This window comes from Rhineura floridana, chromosome 10, assembly GCF_030035675.1.
Source record: "Rhineura floridana isolate rRhiFlo1 chromosome 10, rRhiFlo1.hap2, whole genome shotgun sequence".
Lineage (NCBI taxonomy): Eukaryota > Metazoa > Chordata > Lepidosauria > Squamata > Rhineuridae > Rhineura > Rhineura floridana.
Genome location: NC_084489.1, coordinates 88790351 through 88801736, shown reverse-complemented (window position 1 = coordinate 88801736; position 11386 = coordinate 88790351). Strand labels below are relative to the sequence as shown.

The 11386-nt window shown below is 41.3% G+C and overlaps 1 protein-coding gene across 1 annotated transcript; it reads left to right on the top strand.

The window, feature by feature from the left end:
- Positions 1–375: 375 nt before the first annotated feature.
- Positions 376–11220, top strand: LOC133364951 (diphthamide biosynthesis protein 3). The gene is made up of 3 exons (XM_061586052.1): positions 376–647; positions 4157–4231; positions 8625–11220. The coding sequence occupies exons 1-3, from the start codon at positions 540–542 to the stop codon at positions 8688–8690; spliced, it is 249 nt and encodes an 82-aa protein (XP_061442036.1). The 5' UTR covers positions 376–539; the 3' UTR covers positions 8691–11220.
- The last annotated feature ends 166 nt before the right edge of the window (positions 11221–11386 follow it).

Here is an 11386-nt window from a genome sequence, read left to right as displayed (position 1 = left end):
GGTTCAATATTGAAATTGGATTTTCTACTCTTAACTTCCAATGCAATAGCATAGAAGTTCACCATAGAGATACTAAGGAATTGAGCGACGGCAAGATCACCCATAGAGAACAATTGTGAGGAAAAAATCACTATGAAGTAAAAATAATGGCGGGTTTCGAACTATACTACTTTCCTGTCTCTTTAGGCTCTGCATTTTACAGTTGCAGATCTCATCGCTCCTAACAACCACAGAATGACGCTTGGCACGCATATTCAGCCGTTAGAGGTTTTTCTTCTTGACGCTTATAACTCTATTATGGGAGCCCACTCCCCTTTGTCCCTCCCTCCCTCTCTGATTGGTTCCCAGACATCGCGAGGGTGACATATATCTTGTGCCCTTTGTTTCTTTTCCTGAAAGCTGATTGGTGAGGAGTTCCCGTGTGGCGTCAAACCGGAACAAAGATGGTGGTGTGTAATTTATTCATTTTTTAACTGGCATTCGGTGGCCTAGTGGCATTAGCTGATAGTTTCTCTGGAGAGTGAGATCCGGGCTGGGATATGTCTGTTTTCCACGACGAAGTGGAGATCGAGGACTTCGAGTACGATGAGGAGACGGAAACCTACAGCTACCCGTGCCCGTGCGGGGATCGTTTCCTCATCACGCGGGTAAGTGGTTTGTGTGTGTGTTGCTTTCACACTTACGTAGGAATGTCACATTAAACTCGGCGAGAGTGACTTCTGAGTTTGCGCTCCATGTCTGTTCCTTGGAGGTTCGGGGCGTGGCCACAGTTACCCACCAGCATTGCCACATGGCTCTGGGTGCTAGAACCTTATGTGCTTAGAAGAGCTGGTTCTGGCAATAAAGCTTGTTTCAGGAGATGAGAAAAGTAGCATTGGCTGACGCTGCTTATACAGGAGTCTTTCTTTAATTATAATTTGGTTCATTTTTGTCCTGCTTTTCCATTCCATGTAAGGCCATAAAGTGGCTTGCAGCTATAACATTTTATATACAATTACAATGAAACCTAAAAACCATTATAAACTAGAACTGCTAGTTAAAGCCAAACTGCCAAAACAAAAACACACACAGAGAGAACAGCAGAGACTAAAATATTAAACCTCAAAGGCTTGGAGAAATGGGAGGGGGGAGGGAATCCCTTTCTTTCTACAGAGAACTAGCCTTGTGAGGGTCTTGAAAGAGACAGCATTGCTCAAAGGGGGACAAGACTGCTTCATACAGATGCTGACCTTGCTTCAGCTAAGGAAGTAAACCTTAAAAGGGAGTGCTCTTTAGGGCTTAGATCAGGGGTGGGGAACCTACAGCTCATGGGCCAGATTAGGCCTGGCACAGATCCCCATTTAGCCCATAAAGCTGTTTTCCACAACTACGCTTACCTGCCCCACACCTGATGTCATCTATGATGTTAGATGTAGAGTAGGTGGAGACATGACTGAATAAATAATTAGGAGCCATAAAGTGTGCTCCCAATTATTTCTTGGGAAGGGAGGCTTGTGTCAGCATTGATTGGTGGTGACAGCAAGCACTGATAGGATTGGCTGCCTATAGAATTCCTGATCTCTGTCCAAAGCAGGCTTGCAATAGTCCTCTGCATCAAATTTTAATTTGAGCCATGCTTGCAAAGGAAACATCTGACTTGAGGTCATCTTATTTATTTATTTATTTATTTATTTATTTATTTTCTTAGTCACCCATCTGGCTGGCTATCCAGCCACTCTGGGCAACGTACAAAACAAACATACAAATACAATAAGCATTAAAAATCTGGAAACAAGAAGAATAAAATCTAGCCCACCCCAAAAGCCTGCCTGAAGAGCCAGGTCTTCACGGCCCGGCATAAACTCATTAAGGAGGGGGCATGGCGGAGATCATTTGGGAGGGAGTTCCACAGGGTGGGGGCCACAATTGAAAAAGCCCTCTCTCTAGTCCTCACCAGCATGTCTGACAACATTTGTCTGACAACATTTTGATTTTACATGACTGACAGGTAGCCCATTGAACCCTTTGCACCACTCCAGGTAAGATGATCTATTAATGGTCCTATTTAAGGGCTGAAGGGTGGGGTATAAATATTTTTATAAATACAGTTTTAAGTTGATCTGGGTACTTGAGGAAATTCACATGGGAGAAAGTGTCCTCAATGGTCCACGATTAGCACCAGACAACAAACGCACATCTGCGTTTTGAACCCGTTAATGTTTTTGAACTGTATTTGAGGGCAGCCTTGCATGAAACACGTTATGATAGTCCACACTGGAAAGGGTGTGAGACGGGTGTATTTTATCACCCTATTTGTTTAATCTATACACAGAACATATCATATGGAAAGTGGAACTGGACCAAGATGAAGGAGGTGTGAAAATTGGCAGGAGAAATATCAATAATTTAAGATATGCAGACGATACCATACTACTAGCAGAAACCAGTCATGATTTGAAACGAATGCTGGTGAAAGTTAAAGAGGAAAGCACAAAAGAAGGACTACAGCTGAAAGTCAAGAAGACTAAAGTAATGACAACAGAAGATTTATGTAACTTTAAAGTTGACAATGAGGACATTGAACTTGTCAAGGCAATACCTCGTCACAGTCATTAACCAAAATGGAGACAATAGTCAAGAAATCAGAAGAAGTCTAGGACTGGGGAGGGCCGCTATTAGAGAACTAGAAAAGGTCCTCAGATGCAAAGATGTATCACTGAACACTAAAGTCAGGATCATTCAGACCATGGTATTCCCAATCTCTATGTATTGATGTGAAAGCTGGACAGTGAAAAAAGCGGATAAGAGAAAAATCAACTCATTTGAAATGTGGTGTTGGAGGAGAGCTTTGTGCATACCATGGACTGCGAAAAAGACCAATAATTGGGTGTTAGAACAAATTAAATCAGAACTGTCACTAGAAGCTAAAATGATGAAACTGATGTTATCATACATTGGACACATCATGAGAAGACATGATTCATTAGAAAAGATAATAATGCTGGGAAAGACAGAAAGGAGTAGAAAAAGAGGAAGGCCAAACAAGAGATGGATTGATTCCATCAAGGAAGCCACAGACCTGAACTTACAAGATCTGAACAGGGTAGTTCATGACAGATGCTATTGGAGGTCACTGATTCATAGGGTCGCCATAAGTCGTAATCGACTTGAAGGCATATAACAACAACAACAATTTGAGGGCAGCCTTGCATGAAACACGTTATGATAGTCCAGTATTGGACTACTGCAATGTGCTTTATGTGGGGCTATCCTTAAACAGTTTGGACATTGCAGGTAGCAAAGAATGCAGCAGCCAGGTTGTTGAGTGGGAAAATATGGTGGGACTACATGTCACTGATCCTAGGAGCATTGCGTGCAAAGCTGGCTTGGGGAGCAAGTATTTAATAGATTGCTTTTCCCCAATATTAACCATTCTGGCCCTGAAGTCAGTGTGGAAGGCTGTGCTAGTACTGACATTGGCAAGTGTTACTGGGGTCAGTGACCCATAGCAGGGCTTCCTTTGTGGCAGTGCCCTGATTGTGGACATTCCTCCCTGGTACAGTGCATTTATCCCCATTTTTATCATTGTTCAGATGGAATCTGGACATGTTTTTGTTCACTCAGGCATCTGGAACTGAAAGCCAATGGATTCTGGCAGCTCAGCACCTCTGTGCTTGGATGCTTTGTGTTCAAATGTATTTCAAGTGTTTTAAATTTTAAAATTTGTAATGTCTTTAATTGTGTTGTTTGGCCACCTTGGGCTCCTTTGGGAGGAAGGGAAAGATGCAAATCTAATTAATAATAATAATAATATGGACGTTTGCAGGGTGGTGTGTAGCAAGATTCTTCTTTTCAGCAGAGGGCACAGTTGACAAACCAGGTGATTTTTTTTAAAGCAGTCTGGATGACGTCTACCTGGAGCAATGCTGAATCCAAGAATACCTCTGAACTGCATACATGCTCTATAGGGAGAACATTTGAATCCAGTGGTGACCTTGCCTGTGGGTTGTTTCCTCTGAGACTCTTACTCCTGCTTCAGTCCTTCTTTTTTTGTTCTACAACCTTCTCTGCTCTGACTCTTGGATCTAAGCTTTGGCGAGAGGGTCGAAATGACCTATAACAAATGAGGAAGTGCCCTGTCCAGGAGATGATAGGCTCTTCTTGTGTATCATTGCAGGAGGATCTGGAGAATGGTGAAGATGTGGCCACTTGCCCAAGCTGTTCACTCATAGTAAAAGTAATTTACGATAAGGTAAGGAGTGGGCAGGGGCAGACGTTGTGCTTGCCATGGTCTGTGTTCACATAAATGGATACACTTCTGAGGGTACTTTTTGGTGTGGATTATTCTTTCTTCTTGCTCACATAAAGTATTAGGAGAATTATAGTAAATCTTGTACCATAGGATCTGCTAATGCTGTGATGCTCCAGTAAATGCACAGGTTATGTACTGCTTTCATGCTGTGGCTATCAGGATGTGTTCTCTATTCCCGTTTGGTTTGTTCTAGAGTGTTAGCCACACTTCCGTCCCATTGATTTCAATGAGTCTTAAGTGTAACCAACTTAGCCTGGATATAATCCATTGCATGGCATCCAGCTGTATTTACCTGCCAGCGGAACATGCTTAACATTCAAGCAATGGGAATTTCCTTCCTTTTCTCTGACCTCTTCCAGCCTCCCACATCCACCACCCCCCGCAAAGTGCTCTGGAGGGTTGGGGAAGCAGATGTTTTGAAGGGGAGGAGACTGCAACAGGAAGAAGTCTCACTGCATGAGTGGAAGTTCACTTGTGTGACACTCAATATTACCCATTGTTTCTAGTTTTCACATCCATGCTCCTAGTGAGATAATATTCTTGCAAAAACACACATTGTGAATAAGTCCCTAATATTGCACAGTATTTCTCTTGCTGATACAGAGTGACACAACTTCTGTTTTGAATGTGACACCTGTGTATTTGCACATTACAGTTTATGGGATTTTTCCCCTCCAAGAATAGGCTGCACTAAGTGAAATCAAATGGATCTCTCCAAAGTAATTTATCATTGGCCATAATTGTGCTTTTGAAAACCTTTACATAGTGAAAGTCAGTACTCAAAGTTGCAATCCTGACCACGTTCACCAGAGCGCATGTCTTAATGAACTTAGTTGAACAATCTTAAATACATTTAGAATTTCAAGTCTGTTGACAAAGTGGATATTGAATTATTTGACTGAACAGGCAAAACTATGGCAATGTAAATTGAGTTGTCCTCTAAAATTTTCTGTTCACCATAATAGTACCACTTCGGGATATACGAGTTCTTGGGTTTCAGTCAACTCCTATAGTTACCTAATTGTCATTGTAGTCCTGCTGTGGTTCAGCCCTGAAGCTGTTGCCTCCAGTTGCATTCTCTCCTAAACATGTAGGCCTATTTTTCCTGCTATTCACCTGGTAGTACTGAAATGTGGGGCTGTTGTGATTATGTGTTGTGATGACAGCCACCATTTTAGTGCAAGAAACAGACAGCTGAGGGGAAAAGCAGTTGGTACTGGTAGATGTAGTAGTGGCAAGTTTATTTCCCTTATAGTCCTGGCCTACTTTATGATTAGCAAAATGGATACAATACATTTCATTTATTGGTTTAAAATTTATATCCTGCTTTTTACCCCCCCCGAAGAAATTCAAAGTGACATATAACCACAAAATGCATGAAACAACCATGAAATACCATGCTCATAAGAAGAAAACAATAAAGAATCCAAAATCCATTAAAAACTACAACTCATGAAATCCCCCAAACCAAAATGAAGGCAGAGAGGAAGGAAAACAGCCTTAAAATATTCATAATGAAAGGAGATAAGTCTTTCAGCTGCACACCTTCTAACCCATAGAGATGATTTGGTGGATCAAGTGGCAGTTACAGGAACTCTGGGGGAAAGTGACCACACCATACTTGAATTCTTGATTTTAACAGAAGCAAAAGCTGAGAGTAGCCATACGCGCCCCCTGGACTTCAGGAAAGCTGATTTCAATAAACTCAGAACAATTGTAAGTACGGTTCCATGACAAGCAACCCTAATGCTTGCTTCTAAAAAAGGAAATTCTAGAAGCGCAATAGCAAGCAATTCAAACAAGGAAAAAAGGGGGGAAACAGCAGAAGAAGCCAATGTGGCTTCACAAAAAGCTCAGAGATGGCCTGGGGGGAAAAGGACACATACAGGAAGTGGAAAGAAGGCCAGGCCACAAAGGAAGAGTACAGGCAGGTATCACGGAATCGCAGGGATGGTGTCAAGAAGGCTAAAGCTGAGAATGAGAGATGCTAAAAGCAACAAAAAGGCTTTCTTCAGGTACATCCATAGTAAAAGACAGAGAAAGGAAACGGTGGCACAGCTACTCAATGAGGATGGCAAAATGATAACAGATGACAAAGAAAAGGCAGAAGTGCTCAATTCCTACTTTGGCTCAGTCTTCTCCCAAAAGAGGGTCTATGACCCTCCCGGGAAACATGAAGTAGAAGGGGCAGGATTGGAGCTTGAGATTGATAGACAAATGGTCAAGGAATACCTAATCACTTTGAACGAGTTCAAAACTCCAGGGCCCGATAAACTGCATCCTAGAGTATTGAAGGAACTGGCTGAAGATGACTGGAGGAGAGCTAATGTCCCTATCTTCAAAAAGAGCAAAAAGGAGGAACCATGGAACTACAGACCAGTCAGCCTAACATCAATCCCTGGAAAAATTTTGGAGCAGATTATAAAGCAGTCAATCTGTAAGCGTCTTGAAAGCAATGCAATGATTACTAGGAGCCAACATGGATTTATGAAGAACAAATCCTGCCAAACTAATCTCATCTCATTTTTTGATCAGGTAACCTCCCTTGTAGACTGTGGGAATGCTGTGGACATAATATATCTCGACTTCAGCAAAGCTTCTGACAAAGTACCCCATGATGTTCTGATTAGCAAGCTAGCTAAATGTGGGCTGGATGGAACAACTATTAGGTGGATCCACAGTTGGCTCCAGAATTGTACTCAAAGAGCTCTTATCAATAGTTCCTTCTCAAACTGGGCGGAAGTAATGAGTGGGGTACCACAGGGCTTGATCCTGGGCCCAGTGCTCTTCAACATTTTTATTAACGATTTGGATGAGGAGGTACAGAACATGCTTATCAAATTTGCAGATGATACAATATTGGGGGACATAGCTAATACCATGGAAGACAGAAACAAAATTCAAAGGGACCTTGATAGGCTGGAACGTTGGGCTGAAAATGACAGAATGAAATTTAACAGGGATAAATGCAAAGTTCTACACTTAGGAAAAAGAAACCAAATGCACAGTTATAAGATCAGGGATACTTGGCTCAGCAATATGACATGTGAGAAGGATCTTGGAATTGTCATTGATCACAAGCTGAATATGAGCCAACAGTGTGATGTGGCTGCAAAAAAGGCAAATGCTATATTAGGCTGCATTAACAGAAGTATAGTTTCCAAATTGCGTGAAGTATTAGTTCCCCTCTATTCAGCACTGGTTAGGCCTCATTTTGAATACTGCGTCCAGTTCTGGTCTCCGCACTTCAGGAAGAATGCAGAGAAACTGGAACAGGTTCAGAGGAGGGCAACAAGGATGATCAGGGAACTGGAAACAAAGCCCTATGAGGAGAGACAGAAAGAACTGGGCATGTTTATCCTGGAGAAGAGAAGACTGAGGGGAGATATGATAGCACTTTTCAAATTCATGAAAGGTCACATAGAGGAAGACTGGGATCTCTTCTCGATCGTCCCAGAGTGCAGGACATGGAATAATGGGCTCAAGCTGCAGGAAGCCAGATTTCGACTGGACATCAGGAAAAACTTCCTGTTAGAGCCATACGACAATGGAACCAATGACCTAGAGAGGTAGTGGGCTCCCCGACACTGGAGGCATTCACTGGAGGCAGCTGGACAACCATCTGTCGGGAATGCTTTGATTTGGATTCCTGCATTGAGCAGGGGGTTGGACTTGATGGCCTTATATGCCCCTTCCAACTCTATTATTCTATGTTCTATGAACAACCAGGTTTTAGCCAAGTGGCTAAAACAATAGAAGTTACAGGGCTTGGTGAATATCGGTTGAGAGGGCTTTCCACAAGATTGGTGCCACCACCAAAATGGTCCTATTCTTTGCTGCTTTTTGGGCTTCGGACAGTCAATAAATCCAGAGTAGGGCCTTTGTTAATGAACAGAGCATGTGGGGAAGAACATATGGAAGAAGTGGATCCTTAAAGTACATATGTGACAAGCTATTTAGGGCCTTAAAGGCTGGAGGCTGGGCTTGGAAACAAACCTGTTTCCAGGGTAGATCAAACAAATTGAAAATGTTTTTAGTGTGCAAGGCTGAATTAATTTTATTCTTCCCTGAAATGTAAATGTGCTTTACACCCAGTCCTATACATGCATACTTGGAAGTTAGTGCCATGGAGTTCAGTACAAATTAACCGCATCCTATTTTGAGGTTATGTTTGTCTATTATAGTAACATTTAATTATTAGTGCCAGTCTTACATTAATATAGAAATGTAATCATTTTGGGAGAGCACAAATTCATTGTGAAGCTTATTCTTTTGATCGACCGTGTCAGTGACTGCTGGAAAAAATGTATGACTCCTGTTTTTTATATTTTAGGAACAGTTTATGTGTGGCGAAGAAGTCTCAGCACCACCAACAAACAAAGAACTGGTGAAATGCTGATGATCATTTGATGAACTTTCCTGTCCTTGAAAAATGTGGTAGTAATGTTGAGGCAGAAGACGCAAGCATGCCTGTTCTGAAGACTCTTTACATGTAGACACCAGCTGCTTCTCATCATCAGCTTCACTACTTTGAGAGAAAGAACAGAAGTGTCAAAAGCTTTTGTGTGTTTCTGTGCATAAGAAGTTCATAATATATTTAAAGGCATGGAGTTATCTTTCGAGTGCGAGATTGAAAATGGCAACAATCCCCAATACCCAAAAGTGTCAGTAATGCTTGTTCCAAATCTAGCAAACTATCACTTGTTCTTGGACACTGGATTATTTCAGGTGATGCACAGAGTGAGCTGCTGGGTCCTATAATATGAGCAAGAAGAGTACGTTCCATGCTTTTTTTTTTTAAAGAGGGGTCTGTATTAGAGGCCAAGTTTGTTGAAATCAAGCCTATACCAGTCGTCCTGCTAATCTTTTATTTCATGCAAAGTTGCACCATTCCAAGTTGTGTTGTCTTGACAAACTCAGTATGATGACATGATGATGACACTGTCATTCGCCTAGATGGGTTGCTGTAAGCAAAGCTAACAGCTGACCTGGTATTTCCAAATATGCAGCCAAATTACATAAAGACTGAATGATGAGCAGAAAAATCAGTGGGTTTAATAGGACAACTCTGTATAAACATAAGCTGTTAGTTCTTACATCTGCTACGTCAGTTTAGCGTTCCCAGAGATCCAATGACCTCCACCTTGTCATATTTGTAAATCTCATCGCCTACTTGGTTTGTAACTGGGCTTTTCAGTTGTATTTGCAATTTCAGGGTGTGATTTGTGGTAACACTTTCCAAGGTGTATATATCACAGTGATTCTAAGTGGGGGAAAATCTACCTTGATGGTCTTTGCTTTAGAGAAAACCTGTACAAAACTCATTCCAATCTGTTTTTCCTGGGTAAAAGCAGATTGTGTAAGTTCACCGAAACACCAGCTTTTTAAATGAGTTTTGTTATGTCCATCATATCCTTCAGGGTTAAATTTAATATTTAAATATCTAATCTTGGAATTTGTGAACAAACACACACTGATTTCATCTTTATTGGGTTTCACTAATAACCCAGTAATGGTGTTACCAGAATATTTAAAACCAAGCAACCTGTTTAACTTGTAATTGAACACAATGACTGCATGTATGTATAACACTTGAAGGGCCCCTTTTTTATCAACAACTTGTCATCCATGAAATACTCTACTTTGTTGAGAAATTCATGTATTAACAGCAGTTGCTTTTGGTGGCCAACAGGTGGCGCAGAAAGTTTGCAGACTGACTTACAAAAATACAAATATTTATTTTGCATTTTAAATTAAATTTAACTTGTGGTTCTTCTGGTAGGCGATATTCCAGCTTTAATGGGATTGGATTAAGCAGAAAATGAGATTTTGTGAAACCTCCAGGTATAAAATTAGGGATGCTGTTCTTAGTCAATCATCTGAATAGCTGTTGCACCATCTGGCCCTAGAATGTCGCAGTGGCATTCTGACCTGTCAAATCAGGTCATGCAAAATTGTTGAGTAACTACTTTGGTGTTCTGCTTGCTGTTTGGCAGTAAAGATGGGGCAAGCTTGGGAGCCTCATCTAATCTTTCATTACAGTAGTATGATTATTTTTAAAATAATTTTAATACTGAAGTAGCGTGACGTAGGTGTTGCTGTGCTTTATGAAATCCATACATGTCAGAACTGCACTTTCCTACTGGAACAAGTTGGCGTCAATGCAAGTATCAGTATCACTTGATTCTATGCATCTTTACAGAACTGATGTGCTGTACTTCTTTGGTAAACGTGACAGTCTCCTGATACGGTGCTTATTGTGCGGTGACTAGAGACACTTAGGGCATTGCCATATTTATTTACAAAGTGCTTAACATCAATTGGCACTGTAAAATTAATGATTTAGTTAATTAGATTATTTAGATAATAAATTAAAATCTGAATCAGTGGGTTCTGAGGAACACTGTCCGATTTCCTACTGAATTCCAGACTGTCTGCACCTGAAGGTTCCATAAACTCGAATAATTCGTAGCCAGTATGGCTACTGATCTGGGATGATGAGAGTTGTAGTTCAAAATCTGAAGGTTACCAAAACCAAATGAGACCTGTAATCCCTACTATGAGGCAGTGACATCATCCCAAGGCACTAGGCACTACACATCACAGAACCTGTTACAAATGTCATGGCAAACATCAGGCCCTCTGTTATGCTGCTTCCCTACCTCTTTGTAATGGGCAACAGTAGACCCCAGCCGCAAGACTACCTGCTAGATGCACTTGAGCCCTGAGGGCCAGATACGCTCGTCTCTACTTACCCGTGCATTTGGTATTATTAGAGTGAAATGCCCCAAAATTCATCTGTTTGAAAGTGGCAAATTTTGCATATCAGACTGAAGGCTAGAAGCCTAGCAATATTTATTGTTATTGGACCAAATGAGGACAGTTGTTGCAGCTGGTATAGACAAATAAAAATGATTAATAGTTTAGAATGCTTATAGTGAATGAGCTCCCTTATACAGAAATTTCATGGAGAAGTATACAGGAATTGTCAAAAGCAGTATGCCTTTAAATACTTTGGGACTGCAAGTGGCGAGAGTGCTTTCACACTCAGGACCTGCATGTGGGCTTCCCATAGGCATCTCGTTGACCACAGTG

What these genes read in the sequence shown, in the direction of transcription:
- LOC133364951 (XM_061586052.1), top strand. Translation starts at nt 540, where the DNA reads ATGTCTGTTTTCCACGACGAAGTGGAGATCGAGGACTTCGAGTACGAT. An exon ending in ATCGTTTCCTCATCACGCGG is followed by an intron (nt 648 to 4,156) that starts GTAAGTGGTTTG and finishes GTATCATTGCAG; the next exon opens with GAGGATCTGGAGAATGGTGA. An exon ending in TAAAAGTAATTTACGATAAG is followed by an intron (nt 4,232 to 8,624) that starts GTAAGGAGTGGG and finishes TTTATATTTTAG; the next exon opens with GAACAGTTTATGTGTGGCGA.